At 37.0% G+C, this 22272-nt stretch overlaps 1 protein-coding gene across 6 annotated transcripts in view; it reads left to right on the forward strand.

The window, feature by feature from the left end:
* LOC126962694 (protein CASC2-like) overlaps positions 1 to 19479 on the forward strand; it is a 162396-nt gene extending 142917 nt beyond the window's left edge. For 4 of the 6 annotated variants that reach the window (XR_007728768.1, XR_007728771.1, XR_007728769.1 and 1 more), the window contains 2 exons: positions 15824 to 15923; positions 16728 to 19479. Coding sequence is in view for 1 of the 6 variants with exons in the window: in XM_050804018.1 (XP_050659975.1) it covers positions 4460 to 4521; positions 15824 to 15933; positions 16728 to 16949 (394 nt within the window). In the remaining 5 variants the exon portion in view is untranslated. Of the gene's footprint in view, positions 1 to 4459; positions 4522 to 6813; positions 6942 to 15823; positions 15934 to 16727 lie in introns of all 6 variants that reach the window. The other 2 variants (XR_007728772.1, XM_050804018.1) reach the window with 2 other exon arrangements.
* Positions 19480 to 22272: the final 2793 nt, after the last annotated feature.

The following is a 22272-nucleotide window of genomic DNA, read 5'->3' on the forward strand; positions in this document are numbered from 1 at the left end:
GCTGAGACAAATCCAAGTGATGTGTTCAAAAGTCATGGTAATGTCCTGCCTGTCCCCAGATCACTCAGCATTCCACTTCACTTTAACAAAGATCGATTCCAAAGTCAACTAATTTCATGAGCTAGTATATATAAAATTATTAATAACTTCGCAGTCTTCAAATCAGATAACATGATTCAATTCATGGAGACACAGCATACTTTGAATTTTCCATGTCTCCTCTAATTTTCCTGTAAGAATGTAAAGAGTCTGAAAGAAAATATGCCTTTTCAGTTGCTCAATTTGCCTGAAACATGTCTTCTCAATCTGTAACAGGAAAGGCTTTGTTCTCTCTTTCTCCCCCATATTCTCTATGGATGCCATTTTCTTTCAGCAGCTCCACCAAGCCCCAGAGCACTGAACACCAGAACCTCAGCAGCCTGGTGCTGTTCACCCCTGTTCTCGGCGTCACAGAGACACACGCAGGGGAAGCTGTGAGACGCTGAGCCTTCACCTCCGTGGGAAGTGAACTGGAAGACCACTGCCAATGGGCACAGATTATAAGAAGTCATGTACCCAGCTCTATTTACATTTCAGGGTGCAATTGAGCCTGTAACATTTCTGTGCCATCGGTTTATTGTTACCCCCTAAAATCATCACTTTTTAAGCTGTTTATAAGATCAAAGCTGGTCAGTATAATACTACTGGATAGAGTTATCTGAAACTTGTAAACAAGGAATACCTCCGTTTCTTCAAAATAAAGGAAAGAAGAAGAGATAATCACACATGCACAGAGCTAGCCAAGGAGGCAGAGAGAACATAATGTGCCCCAGCCACCCCAGCTGTTAATAATGCAATGTGCATCCACCAAGGCTTTGTTGAGAACCTACCGTTTGTAAGACACTGTGAAGGGCCCTTCAGAACCCACAAATGAATGAAGACCTCATCCAGAACGCACACGCGGTACTGTCTGATACACAGTGCCAGAGAAGGATAAAGGGCTGTGGGAGAGAAGAAGTAAGAAGGATCATTCCTTTTGGCCTGGGATAGGAGGGCAAAGATGCTGGAAGACTTTGTGGAGGAAGCAGTATTTGTACAAGATCATCTTGAGAGTTGGGTAAGATTTGGCAATAGGAACAAGAAGGGCAAAGGTATGAAGAACACTCTGATAGTTAACAAGGACCATAGCCAATTCTGGGTAGCTTCAGCACTGAGAAATTTATTGAAAGAATTTTGAAATGTCCCATCCATAGGAAGGAACTAAGGCAGCGTGGAGGCTGGAGGGCAGGCTCTGCTCCAGTTGTGGGGTCAGACACAGGCAGCCATGGCCAGGATGCAATTCTAGTTGGATCCAGCTGTTTTTCCCTCTGCTCAAGGTTCAAATTCCCAGGAGTGAAGCTTCGAGGGAGCTGGTGGCCTCGTGACTCAGAAAGGGTGGAGCTCCCAGTGACAGCCTCAGCCAGCTGTCCAATAGGGGAGAGGAAAAGGAAACCACATGCTCTTAGAAAGGGGCAAAGCATGTTGGGCACGTCTTGGCTGGAAAAGGGTCTGACGCTTTATTCATCAGAAATTGGGGACGTCCCTTTTTTCTTTCTTTTGCAGCTGAAGGGCATGAGTCAAGCTTTATTCTCATATGATCTGGGTACTCTGAAGGCACAGGATTGCAAAGGCTCTAGGGTGGGAGGGAGCAGCGTGTGGCATTTCCCAGGAAGAGAAAGAGGAGCTGGGGAGGCTGGAGTGCAGGAGGCGAGAGGTGAGAAGCTGTGGGCAGGCTCAGGCCGAGCTGTCTCAGTCAGGGTGAGAGAAACAGGACCATTAGGATGGTATAGAGCAAGCAATCGTAGGAGCGGGAGAAATAGACTCAAGACGCAGTTTCTTCTTCAGCTGAGCCTGAAGTTGTAGGGCAGGTGATCAGGACCTTGAAGTAGGGGAGAGCCCAAGAGGGATGAGCTAGAACCTGCCTCTGTCTCTCACTGAAACCTGCACTGACCTTTCCCCTCTCCCAATTAGAAATGGCCTCTGCCAGTTGACTGTCTTACCTAAGATATGCATTAATGTTTGCCATAGGAACAGTGCCTCCCTACATGCAGCCCTTTTGCAGTCCACAACCTGCACAACCATGCATAGTGACACTAACACACACACACACACACACACACATGCACGCATGCACACATATTCTGTGTCTGAGAGTAATTATTGAACCACTTTAAAAAGCTGCACTGCTTTCTCAGCATAACAGATATTGTGCTAAGTGTTCCGGACTTAGCATGAATTTCTCAAGGCAATAGTTTCCTGGACATCCGTCTCTAAGCATGACATGAAGGACCCTAAGCAGTGGCCCTTACACTCCTTCCATGGTTCCAAAATTCTTCCCCACTCTAATCTACCTCAGGGCCTAAAAGGCCAACTTTGCTTCCCATTTTAGCTCAAAGCACTCAGAGCCCCTGTTAAATACCAAAGTGTCCGTAGAGAAGGTGTCTGTTATTTACAAGCTACTGTACTTCAACTTCAGCCCCTAAAAGGGCCCTGAGAGATTAGTACCCAGGATATATAAGTTTTGATGGGAGAGGGGAAGGAGAGAGAGAAGTGTCTGATGTTCCTTGCATACTACAAGCAGCTCAGGTACAGGATGTTTGTCAGATGGAGGTAGAGAGATGCTGAAGGCAAATGTCCCACTTGACCCATTTTGCCATCAGTGGGTCCTGGCCAGAATGTACCCTTTAGATGGATTTGTCACTGCAGAGATTCTGACACTCCTGGCTGGAATGGAAATTCATTGAGGATAGAAAAATAGCATCCAAAGAATGTGTCAATGACAAAAGCAAGTCTGTTCACAACACAAAAGAGGTGCCCCTGGTTGCAGTGTGAAGGACAGATGGGGTAAGTGGAAAAGGTCTAGTGGGGAGACTGCAAACCAGACTCGGAGAAACACATAAGATCGTTATGGTGGAGAGAGGAACATCGAGAAAGCATCGAGCCTCTTCAGGGGAGGCAGCGTGGTCAACAACATGCACAGAGCCTGTGGTCTTGCACACAATCGACTGTTCCACTGGCTGAAAATGTACCCTTCGGATGGATTTGTCATTCCTGGCTAGAATGGAAAACCCCCATGCCTGAAGGATCTGCCCTGGGCAAGAGAAGTGGCCACAGAGGCCCTTTAGTGTCTCCCCGGCTGTGTCTCTTTCTCTGATGTGCTTCCTCCCATCTCCAGGACCTCTCGAAGGCCGTCCCATTTAGAGTCCCTGGCACCCATGCCTGTGGAACCAAGGACATTAGCACTGGGTGTCTTTCAACTTTATTCTTTGCTTTTCTTGGCAAAGCTCCTTCAACAGCCTTAGACAAAAAACAGTCAGGATGAAAGCATCTCCGAAGAACTTACACAATAATCCTGTCACTTGCGGACTTAGAAAAAGGATCAGCTTTTCCTGAGAAAGTGACAAGCCACAGTGTGACCCACTGGCTGTTATCAAACCCTTCCCTGGAGCCTGGGGGCCTCCAGCTCAAGCCAGGTCCCTTGAAAACCAACCCTCAAAGCCCTTGTCTAGAAGAAGCAGCTGCAGCTGCCTTGGGCATGACAATTTCTCATTTATTATGTGCTTTTCAGAAGACATTGCCAACCAGCACCCAGTAATGGATCCTACTTGTGAGTCAATGAACACAATTTCAATCCATTTCTGCAGATGAAAATGTTAATAACTTTGCACTTTCTCCATACATGGAAACACGTATATACACACACTCACCTCCCTCAAACCTAGTGCACATTAGATAATGAAAACAAACAGAAAATTCCTAGCAGTATATTCTTGATACATTCTACATCTTCACAGAAACTGTCATTGCAAGTCAGTACTTGCCTACATACATCTAATAATTTTCTTTTTGAATTGCACAAGGAACCATCAGCAAATGATCACTTTTTGCTTACAGAAAAGTCAAAATAGATTCTCTTTTCTTAGGCTTAAATTGAAAGCATAATATTAATTCAGGCTAAAGGCAGCTAGCACATTTTTCCTGATGACTGTGTGACGTAGTCAGCTTCCTCTGGAGTCATCAACATTCACAAGTCACGATGGAAAAGAGGCAGGAGTAGAAGTGGGGAAGGTGTGTTCTGAAGTCAAGGTGTTTGCTGGAGCAATATAACCTTCCATGAAAGTAGAGTTTGTGACCCATTCAGCTAATATAAAAGCCCCAGTCTTTGGGACCAAGTAAACTTGGTTATAAACACGTTATAAGTTCCTGGCATCTAGAGTGAATCCCCCCGACACACACATTTCACTGTCACTTTGCCTTTTTGTCTCTCTAACCTGTTCCCTCACACTGCTGTCTCTTTCTACAGGAAAGCACCTCCACACTCTTGCTTATCTCTGAGCTGATGGTGGATGCATTACCTGGACTCTAAGAAATGCTACACTTTATTTTTGTCTGATCTTTAAAATTTTTTTCCTCCCAACTTATTTGTCCTTTTGGCTTCTAGGTGGACATGCCCAGCAGGCTGCATTTACCCTGCTGATCTGTGGGCTATTTTCACCCTTCTCGGTGAGTGCTTTTTTTCTACTCTGATGCCAGTCTCATCCCCTGAGGATGGCCCATGGAAAATCACCCCTTCTCAGAAACCTGCTTTTCACATGAGCTGTCTAGTGGGAATCTTGAACTGGGAGCTTCGTAGGTTCTCCAGTTGCCCCTACTCCCATCTTGAAGGCCCTGCCCAGAGCAGATGTTCTGGAAATATGTGATGCAGGAATGTATAAATCCGGTTCAGTTCTCTCATTGGGAAGATGAAGAAACTTAGATTTAAAAAAATAATAACTTGTCACACAGAGAGTGGGTGACAAAGATGAGAAATGACAAAAAATGGGAAAAGGGAAACAGATCAATATCGATTCTTTCCAGTATCAATTTGTGAGTAGAAACAGCCTATATTGAACAGTCTCCAAATAACTAGGAAGAAAAATGTAATTAAAATTTTTATTCTCAGATTGTAAAATCTGTGAAGAACTGATCACACTTTCTGCTTCTTTTTAAAAAAGATTTTTTTGCCTCAATACAAAAGTCCAATAGCCACATAAAAATTGGAAATATGTGAGTAACATAAAGAAGGAAAACGAATTCGGCTGTACGTTTAGAATCCCAAGGAAAACTGTTGTCAACATCTTGACGCATCCAAATGTAATCTTTATTTAGTGTTTTTTCTTGTAAAAACACTTTTTAACAAAACAGTTGTAATCATACTGTGATTTGGTGTACTTTTTGTTTTTTCTTTTTAATATTACAATATTTTCCCCTAGTTCTCCAAGTTATTAAAAAATCTTTATAAATAGAATTCATATGGTTGTATAATTTTTCAGGAAATTGATATAACAATAACATAAAGACCCCTTATGGTTCAATTTTACATTGTTTCCAAGGCTACCTTATTATAAGTATTGTTGCTATGAGTATCTTTGTGGGAAAGGGGATGGATTTCCATTTTTGGAACTTTTTTCCTTAGGATGGATTCCCAGTCGTAGAATTACTGAATCAATATCAGGTCCATTTTCAAGGCTCAGGTTATTTGTTATTTGAAATCCACATTGCCAAATTGTTGTCCAAAATAATAACATAAATTTATATGCTCACTAGCAATATGTGAGAGACTATTTTATCATACCTTAATGAACATTGTTTTTATCATTTAAAAATATTTCCAGCCATGAGCCTGTAGTCCCGGCTACTCAGGAGACTGAAGCGGGAGAATGGCTTGAGGCCAGGAGGTCAAGACTATGGTGTGCTATGATACCACCGGTGAATAGCTACTGCACCAGCAGGTTGTCCACCCTGGGCAACACAGTGAGACCCTGTCTCTAAAAAAAAAAAAACATTTAATATTTCCTAATTTGTAAGGTAAAACTTGATACATTTGAGTTGCTTTAATTTCTATTTTCTCAGTTCTCCATGAGGTTGAACATTTTCTCATTTAAAGTACTGGTCATATTTTTATTCTTTTTCTTTTTATTTTTTTTTGGGGGGGGTGGAGTCTCACTTTGTCGCCCAGGCTGGAGTGCAGTGGCGCAATCTCAGTTCACTGCAACCTCCACCTCCTGGGTTCAAGCGATTCTCTTGCCTCGACTGACCGAGTATCTGGGATTACAGGTGCGGGTGCCACCACGCCTGGCTAATCTTTGTATTTTCAGTAGAGACAGGGTTTCACCATGTTGGCCAGGCTGGCCTCGAACTCTTGACCTCAAGTGATCCACCCGTCTTGGCCTCTCAAAGTGCTGGAATTACATGCATGAGCCACCTCTCACCCAGTCTATATTTTTATTATTTTTAAAATCTGTGTGTAACTTTGCCTGTTTATCTGTTAGAATATTAGTGTTTTGTGTCAATTTATATTAACTTTTTATCTATTATAGATACAATTTTTATATCTGTTGCAAATATACTTTTCCAGTTTTTGTTTGACTTTTTAAAAGCTAAATGAAAATACAATAAATTGTACACAAAGTGCAAAATTAGACAAAGTTGAACCTACACCATCAACACAATCAAGACAATGAACTTATTTATCACCTCCAAAAGTTTTCTTTGACTTGTTCATTCCCCATCCCCAGATGACCACTGATCTGCTTTCTGACACTAAGTTTTTCTAGAATTTATGTTAGTGAAATCATATAATATGTACTCTCATTTTGTTGATACTCTTTCACCTAGCATTATTAATTTTGGCTTCAATCACGTTGTTGTGTCTAACAATAGTTCATTCTCTTTTTCATTGCTGAGTAGTATTCCATTGTATGGTGTTGCCTATTTATTTATTCATTCCCCTGTTAATGGACATTTTGTTTCCAGATCTTTGCTATTGCAAATGAATATGCTATGAGCATATTGTATAAGTCACCTACAAGTCTTCCTGTGGACCTGTGCTTTTGTCACTCTTGGAAAAATAATACCTAGTAGTGGAATGGCTGGATCATATAGTAAGTGGATATTTAATGTTTTCAGAAACTAGCAAACTGTTTTCCACATCAGTTATACCATTGTATGAGAGTTCTAATTTCTTCACCTCCTCACTAACATTGCGCATAGTCAGTCTTTTAATTAATTTAATCGATTTGTAGTGGTGTATCATCACAGCTTTAATTTGCATTTTTCTGTTGTGGAATGCTATCAGCCTTTTTCCATGTGCTTATTCCTCACTGTATTTCTTCTTTAATGAAGTGTCCTTCAAATCTTTTGCCCATTTTTTTGTTTTTTTGATTATTGAGTTTTGAAGGTTATTTATATATTCTGTACACAAGTACTTTATTAGATATATAACTTGCAAATGTTTTCTTCCCATCCGTGGCTTCTTTCTTCCATCTTCTTGGTAGTGTCTTTTGAACAGCAGAAGTTTTAAGTTTTAAATTTTGATGAAGTCCAGTTTATCAATTGGCTCCATTCTGAATTAAGCTTGGCATTGTATCTAAGTATTTTTTGCTTAACCCAAGGTTACAAAGTTTTCTCCTATGTTATTTTCTCAAAGTTTTACCTATCTTGGCAAATACATATCCAATTGCTCTGACCCATTTAAAAAAGAAATTATCCTTTTGTCACAGTATTACCTTTGCACTTTTGTTGAAAATTAGTAGTCTGGATATGTGAAGGTCTAGCTCTGTACTCTATCCTATTCTATTTGTCTCTTTTTCAATCTTTATGTCAATACCACCGTGTCTTGACTACTGTAATTTTGTATGTCCTAAGTCAGGCAGTGTTAGTACTCAAAAGTTGTTTTTCTTTTTCATAGCTCTTTTGGCTATTCCAGATCCTTCATGTTTTTATATGAACTTTTAGAATAAGTTGGTCAATTTCTACAAAATCATCTGCTGGAATTTTGGTTAGGATTGCACTGAATTTGTAGATGAACTAAGGAAACAACTGAAAATATAATTTCACTTATTGATTAATGAGCATATGATATCCATTTATTTAAGTCTCTTTTAATATCTTTCAGCCATAGTTTTCAGTATGCAGGTCTTTAACATCTGCATTAGTCAGGCTTCTCTTTAGGGACAGATCTTTAGCCAGATCTCTAAGTATTTCATGTTATATAATGCTATTATAAATGGTATTGTTTTTATAATTTTAATTGCTAGGGTATATATATGTATATGTATTTATATTAATATATAAATTTATATTTATATTAATATATAAATTTACATTATATATATATTAAATTTATATATTAAATATATACTAAATTTATATTATATATTAAATTTGTGTTATATATAAATATATATTAAATTTATATATAAAAATATATATTAAATATATATTATATGTTATATTTATGTTACATAACTTAATATTAATATATAATATATATTTATATTTTTATATTATATATTTTTACATATTTATATAGATATGTAAATATGTTTTTATATATTTATATAAATATGTAAAATATATATAAATATATATTTAAAATTGATTTTTTGCATATTGATCTTGCATCCTGCAAGCTTACTAAACTCATTTATTAGTAGTAGTAATGTTTAGGTAGATTTCATCAGATTTTCTGCTCAGATCATTATGTCTTCTGCAAATAAAGACAGCTTTACTTCTTTTCAATCTGGATGACTTTTTTATCACATATTGACTTACTACACTTTTTAGAAATTCCAATAAATGTAGAATAGAAGCAGGGAGAGTACACATTCCTGTCTCATTCCTGTTCTTGGAGGGAAAACATTTGGTCTTTCACCACTAAATATAATGTTAGCTGCAGGTTTTCAGCAAATGCTTTTGAACAGCGTGAGGAAGTTCCCTTTTATTCCTAGTTTACGGAGAATTTAATGTTTATGGAGAAGCAAACAGAAATGCCGTAGAATTTTGTCAAATGCTTATTCTGCATGTGTTGTGATCATCAAATGATTTTTCTTTTGTGTTTATTCATGTGGTGAATTATGATTGCTTTTTTAATGTTACATTAAAAACCTTACATAATAGACATGATATATTACCCCTTTCAATATATTATTGGATTCAATTTGCTGAAATTTGTGTAAAAGTTTGCATCCATGTTAACAACAATATTAGTTTATAGTTCTCTTTTCTCATAATGTCTTTGGTTTAGCTATCAGGGTAAGGCTGGCCTCATAGAATGAGTTAGGAAGCATTCCCTTGTTTTCTATCTTCTGGAAGACTTGGTTTAGCATTGTTATTGTTAATTTCTTTAATGTAGAATTCTCCAGTGAAGCCACCTGGGCCTGGAGTTTTCTTTGTGGGAAGATTTTTACCTACAAATTCATTTTAGACATAGGGATATTCGGTTTATCTATTTTTTCTTGAGTGGGTTTTGATAGTTTGTATCTTTCAAGGAATTTGTTTCTTTTGTCTAAGCTGTTGAATTTATTGACATAAAATTGTTCATAAAATCTTCTTCTTATTCTTTTAATGTCTGTAGATTCTGTAGTGACGTCACTTAACTCTCTCATTTCTAACATTGGTAATTTGTGTTTTCTACTTTTTTCTTGATCAGCATGGCTAGAGATTTTTCAATCTTATTGACCCTTTCAAAGAACTAATTTTTTGGTTCATTAATTTTCTCTACTGTTTTTCTAGTTTTTATTCTATTAGTTTCTGCTCCAATCTTTATGATTTCTTTCTTCTTCTTACTGTGTGTTTTATTTGCTTTTTTTTTTTTTTTTTTTTTTTTTGCTAGTTTTCCAAGGTGAAAAACTAGGTCATTAATTTGAAATGCTTCTTCTTTTCTCACATATGCATTTAATGATGACTGTATCTCTAAGTACTATTTCACAGCATCTCACAAAGTTTGATATGTTGTATTTAGATTTTCATTCAGTTGAAACTATTTTCTAATTTCCCTTTTTGATTTCATTTTGACCAGTGGGTTTATTTAGAAGTATGTTATTTCTAAATATTTGGTGATTTGCCAAATATTTTCTGTCATTGTTTTCTAATTTAATTTCATTTTGGTCAAATAAAATGAAATTATTTGACATAAATTCGACATATACTTTGTGTCGACTTGAATTCTTTTGGATTTTTTTAGCACTTTTTATGGCTCAAAATATAGTCCTTGGTAAATGTAATTTATGTCCTTAAAAAATAATGTGTATTATGCTGTTGTTAGGTGGAGTGTTCCATAAATGCCAATCAGATCAAGTTGGTTGATAATATTTAGATATTCTATATTATATTCTTTTTGATTGTCTGTCTACTTCTTTGACCAATTAGTAACAGAGGTGTATTCAAATCTGTGGCTATCCTTTTGGATTTTTTAATTTATCTTTTCAGTTCCATCAGTTTTGCTCATATAATTTGAAGCTCTGTTATTGAGTACATAAATATTTAGAGTCATTATGTCCCTTAATGAACTAGCCCTTTTAAAATCATAAAATGGTCTTCATTATTTCTGGTAATATTCTTTGATCTGAAATCTACCTTGTCTAATATTAATATAGCCACTTTAACTTCCTTTTGTTTAGTGTGGCATAGTATATATTGTCCATCCTTTTACTTTTAACCTTTTTGTGTCTTTATGTATAAAGTGTGCTTCTTATAGGTAGTATATCCCATCTTATCATTTCTGCTTTCAGTTAAGGCGTTTCCATCACTTACATTTAATGTGCTTATTGATACAGTTAGGTTTAAATCTGTCATCTCGCTATTTATTTTCTATTTATCCCTTCAGTTATTTGCTCCCTTTTCCTCTCTTTTTTTCTGTCTTCTCTTGGATTAATTGAATATTTTTGTTACTCAATTTTTATTTCCTTTGTTGGTTTCCTAGCCATAACTCTTTGTTGTCATCTTTATGATTGGGTTTATACTATACATATTTAATTTATTTAGGGTTTACAGTATACATATTTAATTTATTACACTATTCCTTCAAGTGATATTATATGACTTCACATATGTTATAAGATTTTTTTTAATTGGATGCTTCCATTTCTCCCTTCTTAAGCCTTGGCTATTGCTACAAATTTTACTTTCACAGATGTTACAAATCCATACTACATTGTAACTATTTTTGTTTAAATAGTCAATGGTAGTTTTAAAATACTTTAAAACCAGAAAAAAAAATTTAACTATGTAGATACCATATCCTCTTCTTTTCATTCCTTGATGAAAATCTGTATTTTCTGAAAACTCCGAAGAAGCCTTTATTTTGCCTTTGTTTGTGAAGATATTTTTATGGTACAGAACTCTGGGTTCATAGATTTGTTTTTCAGCTCTATAAACATGTTGCTCTGACAAGAAATCTGTTAGAATCCATATGTTTATTCCTCTGTATGTAGCATAATTTTATTTTTCCTCTGACTACTTTTGAGACTTTTTTACTTTTTAGAAAAGTTTTTAAAACAATTTTACCTTTGAGCAATGTGATTATGATGTGTCTGGGTGTGGTTTTCTTCATGATTCATGTGCTTGTGCTTTGTCTAGCTTTTTGGCTCTCTGGATTGACAGTTTCCATGAAAACTTTTCAGACATTATTTCTTCAAATATCTTTTTCTGTTCCCCATCCCTCCTGCTCTTTGAAAATTCCAGTTCTAGTTATATTAAGCCTTGAAAGTCCCACGCTCACTAATGCTATTTTCATTAAAAAAAAAAAAAAAAAAAAAAAAAAAAAAAAAAAAAAAATTCCTTCTGTGCTTCATCTTGAAAGTTTCTATGGGTATATCTTCAAGTTTACTGATCTTTCTTTCTGCAAGTTCTAATCTTCTGTTAATCCCATACAATGTATTTGCCATCTCATACATTGTAGATTTTCTTTTTAGGACCTCAATTTGAGTATTTAAAAAATATCTTCCATGTATGTTTCTGCCTAATTCTTTAAACACATGGAATACATACAATAATTGGATATTCTTGTCTGCTACTTGTAACATCTGTCAGTCCAGGTTGCTTTTGATTGATTTTTGTCATTGCGGGTCATATTTTCCCATTTTTCTACATGCCTAGTTATTTCTACTTGAATGTCAGACAGTATAAGTTTCCTTATTGGGTGCTTGATATTTTTGTATTCCTGTAAATATTTTTGAGCTGTTTTGTGACATAGTTATTTGAAAACAGTTTGGACTGTTGGGTCTTATTTTTAAGATTTGCTATGTGGTAGCAGGGCTGTAATCAGCCTAAAGACATTAATTTCCCACCACTATCAATGCACTATGAACTAATGCCCTATGAACCAGGAAGTTGTCCAGTCTGGCTGGTGGGAACACACCACTTTCCAGATCCTGTGGTATGCTGGATGCTGTTGCCTCTCATCCTTTCAGTTGTTTTTTTTTTTTTTTTTTTTTTTTTTTCACACATATTTTCATGTTTCAAAGTGTTCCCTTCTCTCCTGAGCTGCCCATTAAGATCCTGTCACCTGGGACAGGTGCCTCCATGTGTCAGGTGATTTGCAGAGCATGGATAAATGACTTTCGCTCTCTGCCCTCCCTCCAAGACTCCCTTAAGCTCACTAACTATGCCTCATCCTTTAGGACTCTGCTTAAGTGCCAGCTCTTCAGGAAGCATCTTCCCTGACCCTTAGATTGGATGGGGACTCCCCTGCTAAGTATTCTCACCGCTTTCTGTACCTACTTACATTTTTATTCCTTTCACTCTATTGTAATTACTTATGCTTTAAAATAAGCATCCTCCATTCAATCATGAGCTTCAGAAGGACAGGGACTCCTCTCTCCTGTTCTTTGCTTTATTCTCTTGGTAGTGACAGGCCCATAGCGAGTACTTAGTAAATATTTGTTGAATAAGTGAATAAACAAATAAATAAACCAACGAATCAATGAGCATACTTTTCTTATAAGATGATAAACTGGGACCTTCTGGATGAATTGATTGATCAGGTGGCTCTTTCTTGATGACCTCTCATCATAGGAATTTAAAAATGCAAAAGCACTATCAACTTAAGTCGAGAGGAAGTTGTGATTCCTCTTCTGCGGAGAGAAGAGGGCAGTTTACTCGCTCTGAGTGATTTCCTCACACCACCACCCACAGGGAATAACACTTGTTTCTCCAGAGGGGAAAGAACATAATGTCCAAACAAGTCAGATCTGGAAGGAAGCTTTAGAAATCAGTGATTTCTTTCTTCTACAAAGATGGAACAAGGAGGAGACCTGCTGAGGTAATAGGGCTGTTTGTTGGCAGAACCTGGACTGGAAACTTAATCTCCTGATTATTCCATGGTCTTCCCACTCCCTAAGTTCCATATAGCCCCACACTAATTTGAAATATAGCCTGGGGAAGTGGAGCCCCATAGATAATTTCTTGCTATAATAATGTCACTGATTTGTTGGACTTGCTTTTCTGCAAAAGAGAAATGCAATAGCAAGCCATGTCTTCCATACAGAAGAGCATTTTCTAATAAATCCATGCAACCAGAACTCTGAAAACAATCGCTTCTAGAGCTTTTGGGTAAGGTCAAGTGTGGAACTCTGAAATATCCCAAATGTTATGTGTTGTTAATTCTAATGGTCACGAACAAGTATGCATATAAGTATCTGTATATCTGTATATAAGTATACATGTAAGTACATATAAGTATGAACAAGTGTACATATAAGTATCTGCAGGTACAAGCCGAAGTCAACCTATTTTAAAAATAGCAGTGAGCTTTATTTTATATATATATAAATGTATCCTGAATGCATTTCAATTGCATGCGTAAATCACCACCTGTATCTGCAGAGAAAGTGTTTTAACCAAGCATGCTGCCCCCAACCAACATCATTTCCAGCTTTGAACTTATCCTGGGACTGTTTTTGCTAGCCAACTACTCTGCAGCTTAAGTGCTATATACCTAAGTAACTATTCCTTTTTAATGCAAAGTCCTGGAACTTAAGCTGATTACAAGATAGTGACTCGCCTTTTGTCTTTTCTGTGCCTCCACCCCACCTAGATCTTTCTGCTCCTGCAATTTTTAGTGAGTGGGTTACCTAGAACACCAGTCCAATAAAGTTTGGACTAGAATACCAGACAAGAAAAGGATGAGCTCATTTCCCCTCTATGCTGTCAGTCTTTGAACACAGTGAGACCTATTGTGAGTCTTTCGGCTGGGGAGGGTCATGAGGTGCCTCCCACACACTGGCTGTGAACTTGTTCCCAACAAATGAGTCTGTGGGTTGGGAATGTCATCTATCTGAGCAGATATCTGCCCATATACTATCTCATTACCAGTAAAACTCTGAGCCTAAAGGTGACACATGGCCAAGAGCTGCTCCGCTGTTAACCATGCACAATCAATGGTAGCAAAGGTTGAAGTGAGCATAATCTGCAACTTTTCCGTGGAAGTCTTAAACTTTCTCACGGTGGTTCTGCCCATTGTCAGACAATTATATTAGAGAAAGGTTTTCGTTTTCACAGCATGTTCAGATTTTGGAGGGAAATGCAAAGAGCAGTGAAGGAGGAAAGGCAAACCCTTCCTCCCAGGCTTCAACAGAGTCAACCCAGGAATCAGTGAGATGACAGATGTTGGAGACAGATGCCTGAATATCCACGCAATAGTCAGGCTTAATGAACTAACACAGGAAGAGCAATTAGAGAATTCATTAATTATACTCTAAGTTCACTTTCATTGTTAATTCTAATCCTTTATTTGGGCTAATGACTTCAGCTTTTCTTATAATAATTTGTGCCTATCAGTGAATGATAACATCTTCAAATTTCCATAATGGTGTAAAATTCAAACTATATGTAGCTCTAGTTCTAAATTGGACCTAAAGTAGCTTCTAAGGGTACATAAGACACTTCAAGATAACATAAATGAAGAGAAAAACAAAAGTAAGAACATAACATGGAGTAAAGAATAAGGCCAATATAAAAATACAAACTACAAAGCCTTATACACTTGCTTCAGGTTCTATTTTATAAGCAGGAATAGCTCAGATAGCTCAGCCAATATGTTCACCCATTAACAATGCACAGGCGTTTGTTTAGTCCTACAATTAAACATGCACCACAGTAGATCCACTCTAACTCAATAGTTTGCTAATTGTTTGTCTTTGTTATTCTTGTATAACATGCTGTCCTGTATTCTTTAATCATCTATTATAAAACAACAACAACAACAAAAACCAGAAATTCCTTCAGTGAATAAAACATAATGAAAAATGCATTTTTATTCCCTTTATGTACTCTGGCTAGCTTCTAAGAAAGGGTAGTCACATTTTGCACCGCTCAACTCTAAGTCTTGCCCCTGAACCAATAAATATGCACTCATTTGCATACTCTCTTTCCATCCTTCTTGAGCAAGCCACACTGACACAGGAGCCTCCTTGCTAGGCACGGAAACTGTTTCAAGATGTTTCAAGCCAAGAAAGGGCCACCTGCATGCATTATGGTTAAGACTTTAAGTTACCTTACCACTCAAGTCTTCCTGAAAAAAGTTCAAAAGGTGTTCATCTGAATCATTCATGCTTTTGTTATCCGTGACCTAAAGCAATATGGTAGCTTTTTTGTGTGGGGGCTGGTGGCAGGGCAGAGGTTGAACTTTTACTTTAAAAACACTTGTATGCTCCAATATTTCAGTAATACATGGATCTTTATTATATTCTAAACTTGTACTTGATATAACATATGACCTAAGTTCTAACATGAAGTATTATAAAAATGATACAATTTATTTTAAAAATCTACCCTTTTGATCCAAAAGAAACGCATATATGAAAATATAGTTTCACATAAATGTAAGATTTTTATGTTGTGCATTTTTGTTTGATTACATAAAGTAAGAAAAGATACAGCTTAATTTACTTCTAAGCTGATATAAAATACCTAACTAAACTAGAAAACAATTATAGTAGCATAATTTTATTTGCATTTGTGAGTATTATTTTTGTGATTTCAGAGCCTGAAAAATGCATGACACAGGAGAAGATGCACCCTCATCTGTTCAGTGAGAGATATGCAAATCAACATCAACACAGAACTGCTGAAGAAAAAAAAATGTGTGTGTATGTATATATGTGTGTGTGTGTACATATATATATATATATTTATATATATAGTATGGGCTATTTCACCTTTGCAAGCTGGGAGCCATTAAGTAGTGGCTCCCACCACTCCCCAACCCCCTTCAGTAAAACACATCCTGAACATTGGGCCCATGTTTTCAAGAAGAATGTGCCCCACTGCCCCTTGGAAACTCCATTTCATTTACTTGGTTCAGTTAGTTAATGACGGTCCATTTTGACTCAAACATCCAGTTCCCTTTCATCAATCATGTCTTTCTTGACTGTCAGTTTTAGGGCAAGGATTACAAAGCCGTTCCATGCAGATATCCACAGAGAAAGACCCAGACCCACATCCTCATTTAGGATTGCTTAGGGACTCATTTCTTGTGCTTCCTTCCAAATGAAAAGAATGAACTACGTGAAAGGGGAAAACCCCGCTAAAAATGAATGTTGGTGACTCAAGTATTAATCTAGAAAGTCTTATTATTTGGTGCTGGAAAAGGGCATTGTAATAAGATGGTTCTTTATACCATGCAAACCAGGGAATACAAAACACTGTCAACATGAAAATAAGATTTAATTTGGAATCACAACACATAGGGTTTTTTCCACCTTAAATTCTTTTTATTCAATCATATTTGTTATAAATATTCAATAGAAACGCAGTTTTTCAAGACTGAAATGGTCTTTAATGAAGCAAGCCATGTGTGGCTTTTCAGGCGAGCATTTTCATGCTTGGTTAACTGCAAGGATGTTCATGTTCCTTTCCCAAAAAATACTATTTGTGATTCTGCTTAGGTCTCTGGAAAGCAACTTATTCACTGGAGATGTGAGGAGTCATCCACACATCACAATTCTATAGACATCAAATACATGAAGCATTTCCGATCTGCTTTAAGACTGAGGCAGACTTTCCATCTGAACACAGCCAACCATCCATGTGTCATTACAATGAATTCAGCACTTGCCTGGAAGCTGGAAGGGTCAAATTCAACTTCAGCTCTGCCACTTGCTGCTTAACTTGCTGTTTAACCTTGGGCAAGCTGCCATCCCACATGAGGCCGAAGGTGTTGGTTTTTAAAATACAGAAGTTGGATTCCATGAAGGATTATCGATATACTGCTGGTGGGTCAAATTCCATCTGCTACTTGCTTTTGTAAATAAAGTTTTATTGAAACACAAACATACCCATTAATTTACCCTTGTCTATGACTACAAGGGCAAAGTTGAATCGTTGTTACAGAGACCATCAGGCTCACAAAGCCTAGATTATTCACTCTCTATCTGCCCATTTACAGAGTAAGTTTGCCAGCCCTGGACTGGATGATTTTTTGAGTTCCTTCTAATTCTAGAATTCTTTATATATTTTATGAAACCCCTAATGTTTATATATTAATTATTTCAATACCCGTGTCTTTACTGAGTTCCTCCTATGAAGCATACATCAAGATATATGTGTGATACATTAACTAAACTTTGTAACAGTATCTTAAATAGGATTTCAATGACTAACAGCTCTTGGAAATATCCAAGGTAACATTTTGGGGCAAATGTCTTATGATTTGATTATCATTGGTAAATAGAGCATATCTTTTTTCCTACTAACAATGTTTAAGAAGTTAAAAAAAAAAAATCAAGAAAACCCCGTATGGCACTAGAGACTTATTGCATTAAGACATCATCTTAACAGATTGTTTAGTTTTGGTAATATAATTTGACATCTAAACATAAGCTGAGAGGGATCTCCCTCAAAACCTTTGATAATATGATTCATTGTCAAATGTTTGTTTTGCCTATCTGGCACTCATTAATTAATTCTTTTTAATATAGCTTGGATTTACTGATTTTGAAAAAGAGAATTATTCTTATTGATGTTGCTAAAATATCCAGGTGGCTTGAATTTCACCAACTAGATAGTTTAATCTAGCACATTTGTGTAGCCCTAATCAAATCTTTACTAACAGATGTGAGAAGCCCAGTACTGGAGCTAATGTTTGTGTCTCAATGATAATTAAATTAGCTTAATAAGGAAAATAAATGAACAATAATCACCAAAATTTTTCCCTAAACCTGTGTTATAGTCTTAAACACATTTTTCCCCTATGGAGGCTTTTGGTAATAAAACACAAATTGAGGGATTTTACTTAAAAGAAATTTTTTTCCAAGAACTGGTCATGTACTAAATTGCTTATAATCAAATAATCAAGTAGCATTTCTTTTATCATAAGAGCAAAACCTATAATTAAGCCAAAATTCAAATTTGTTTTCAAAGGTTGAATAATCTTTTGTTTTGGCCAATAGTATGTGGATTTTTTCTTTTAAGGATTATCTCTTCGTAGTATTTTCTAATGGATAGGAAATGCCTTTCTCTGGTTGAATGATTATTTCCACATAGAATTAGTTCCTGCTTACGACAGTCCTCCACTAATGTAATGGCTCAGTGAATTGGCTTTATAATTCATTAATCATAGCTCACATTGAGCTTCTGGCTCCGGATGACAGTGCCCACCACAGGCCAAATAACTTCTCATTTAAAGGCAATTTGTACGAATAGGGAAGGTGAGAATTCCCACAGTCCCTGAGGGATTGAAGAGTTGTTCAAAAGCCAAGATAAGGCATTTTATGGAAGGCAGGTTGGTGGAAGAAAGGTGGCCATCGGAGGATGAGGCAGATGGCTTTCGAGGGAGGCCCTGGTGCTGCCGCCATGGGGAAGCCCCTGTTGCAGCTGCTGATCAGAGCACATTGGACGGTGTTTCCGTGTGAACGTGAAGACAATGCTGCCTCTGTTCCTGTGACGCTGCGCTCTGACCTTGCTGGAGGCGAAGTGGTGTCAGCTGTGCTTACAGGACAGTCAGTGGTGGTGGAAAAGAGGCCCATGTGACCTGTGGAGGACTGGGCCCCTCTCACTCAACCCGAGTGCCTGCAGGTGTGGCAACCTTTATTTGTGTATTCTACTGTATTTATTTATTTGCCTGGCTAATTAGCTCTGTGCCACATTCCTAAGCTAGATGTGTCCCTTTGTGAAAGAAAGAGGGAGAGAGAAAGAAAAGGGGGGGCGCGTAGGAGAAAGAGAGGAAAGCAAGCAAGAAGAAAGAAAGAAAGAGAAAGGAAGAGAAAAGAAAGAGAGAGAGAGGGAAGGGAGGGAGTGAGGGAGGAAGGAAGGGAGGGAGGGAGGAAGCAAGGGGAAAGAAAGAGAAGGAAAGAAGGAGCCTTCTGATTTTATTTTATTTCTCCAATAAATGTTCCTATATTAAGACCTTAGACAAAGATTAGAAATATGATTTGACAGAAAGTGTATGGATGTGTTGTTCTATTGCATTGTAGTAAAGTATCCACGGCAATATACAAATAATATAGCTCCTACCCCTAGTCTCTGTTCTTATTTTCATGTGTTGTCTTAACTTTTTAAATTTCAAGATAGTATTGCACTTATTTATTCTTCCATGAGGAGGCCTAGGATTTAGCTTGATTAGAAAAGCTGTGAAAAATGAATGTGCTAATTACTTTAAATCAAATTGAAAATAAATTTTATCCTGTTTCATGCAAAACAGTGTATTTGACTGTTTGTTCATTCAACTAATAAAATCAATTACATCTATAAGTGGTTAGGCACTTAATAAGCCAGCCCCTGTCCTAATGCTTTCTTCATCTCATGTAATTCACATCATGAAGCCATGGGAAGATCTCAAGTGACCCGTTAGCCGGAAGAGGAAATCAAGCCTGCTATCAAGACTGATGCTGGGAGAATTTCTCCAGGGCACTTAGGTGAGGGTCTATGGTTAACTTTCCATGACTTTGGACCCCAAATCCACAAAGCACAAGGACTCAGGCAAGTTTGCAATTTTAGCATGAAACACACTTTTGGGGCATGATCACGTGACTCATATTGAGTCACTAGAAGTTGTGTGACCGTGTCTGGTATGCAAATTTAAACATGAGTGAGTATTCCTTCAACCCGAGCAATTTATATAACTTATTAATTTAAAACATTTGAACAATTTGTGTGGGAACAAGAGCTTCTGGCTTACAGAATTCCCAATGTATAGGGCAGAGCAATGCATTTAGAAGATGGCATGAGGTATCAAAAGTATTGCAAACCAAATCAGTGGGACAATTGGGAAAAACTGAATAAGGTCTGTAGATTAGGTAATAGTGCTATATTGATTCTAAGTTCCTGATTTTGATTTTTGTACTGCAGCTATGAAAGACAATGTCCTTATATGGGGGAACTACAACATTAAAATGTTTAGGGGTAAAAGGATACAATGCCTACAATTTATTCTCAGATGGTTCAAGAAAAAAAACAAATGTACCTATTCATCTGTTAGTCTTTTGAGAGAGGGAGAGTATGCTAAAGCTACTGTGGTAAAATATGGACATTTTGGAAATTTGGATGAAGGGTATATGGAAGTGCTTTGTCTTATTTTTGTAGCTTTTTCATATGCGTGAAATTATTTCAAAATTAAAATGTAATGATAAAAAAAGAAACTTTAAAATAAGCAAGGCTCTAGGCTGGCCTTCTGATTTTGGAAGGCATAGTGCCAGAGGTATCAGTAAAATGCCAGGGTGTTTTGAGACTGCCATGGCAGAGAATGTTTCCTCAACATATTTGGAGTTTGGTTTCGGGAGGCCAACATGATCATTGAATCTTGATGGCTAAAATATTGTTCATTTGCCAGCAATTTATTTGACCGGCTACTGGAAAATGTTTCACTAAACAAGGAAAATCAACAACAACAAAAAAAGGCACACTACCTTTGCATTAAATACTCCAAGTGTAATAATATGTGACAACATGTATATTGTTTTCCATATAGACAAGCGTTTTTGTATGCTGAATTTTCAGTTATCAATTCCAAATATTAAAATATTCCTATGCGTGGTGGCTCATGCCTGTAATCCCAGCACTTTGGGAAGCCAAGGTGGGCAGATCGCCTGAGGTCAGGAGTTCGAGACAAGCTTGCCCAATATGGCAAAACCCCGTATCTACTAAAAATACAAAAAAACTAGCCGGGCATGGTGGCGGGCGCCTGTAATCCCAGCTACTCAGGAGGCTGAGGCAGGAAAATCGTTCGAAACTGGGAGGCGGAGGTTGCAGTGAGCTGAGATCATACCACCGCACTCCAGCCTGGGCGACAAGAGTGAAACTCCATCTCAAAAAGAAAAAAATGCGTATTCCTATAAATGTAGATGGTTCACAAACACCCTGGATAAGATTAAGAAGCACCTTCGTGAAAGTATATTTTGTACTCAAGGGGACATAACAGAAAAAGGGAAAGTAACTTCAGAACTAAATTAAGAATATAGAAGAACCATAAAATGTAAGAACAAATAAGAATATGAGACTGGAAGAAGGTAATGTATTTCAATTCTTAATGTATTGAGTGCTTAATGCCTTTTAAGGTTGCCCTCTGTGTTTGACACAGGATTTTCACTAGCACCAGTAAATTAAAAAAATAAATAAATAAACAGAGGATTTAAATGTCAAATGTTTCTCCCGACTTTGCTTGGACATTAAGTACTTCACATTTAGGAAGTAGGAGAGGCCCTGGACTTAGTCTGTGGACCCAAAGCCAGTTCTATTTCCAGATCTGCAACAAATGGGGAGTCACCAAATGGCTGCCCTTATCCAGTTATGTTTCCCTATCTATAAAACGAGGAGGTTAGTGTACATTTATGATAACTTATGGCTATCACACTCTGACCAAAAACACTATATGAGCTTCCCTTGTTAGACAGAGGACATAAATTCTAAGGGGGAACATTCAGATTATTCTGGAAATGCAATTAAATGCAATTTTATTGCATGTAATATTGCTTGAAAACACTGAGCCTACAGGCTAGAACTCAGTTTTGGATTATGTAGACAGTGTTGTTTTCATGAGATTTTTTTTAATAAGAGAAGTTGCCATGCAAGCAAATCATATGCATACTTTTCTTTTTAGGTTGAGTGTTTAACTAAAAGGTAACCCATTTATCTACATTTTAAAATAATTTTTTTTGTACTAGAGACATCCTTAGGGAGTTTGGTGGTTCCATCTCTTTTCCCTTCCTCCCAAGAAGAATTTATATCTGGATAAGTCAACCAAATGTCAATCGTTTGCATGCTACTTTCAATATTTTTCCACCTGTACTATTATTTATTTAACTTTTTTTTTTTCACACGGACTCATTTTTTTAAACCTTAAGTGCCTACCCCAACCTCATGTGTACCAGTGGTATATGCATTTCCCCCTTCGGGAAAATATGCCATAAGGGTTAACAGTGATAATGAAATATTTCTAATTTGCCAAATGCTTCCACATATATTAGTTTATCTAATCCTTACAACCTCCAATTTTAC

The sequence above is a fragment of the Macaca thibetana genome, chromosome 9 (genome assembly GCF_024542745.1).
Source record: "Macaca thibetana thibetana isolate TM-01 chromosome 9, ASM2454274v1, whole genome shotgun sequence".
Lineage (NCBI taxonomy): Eukaryota > Metazoa > Chordata > Mammalia > Primates > Cercopithecidae > Macaca > Macaca thibetana.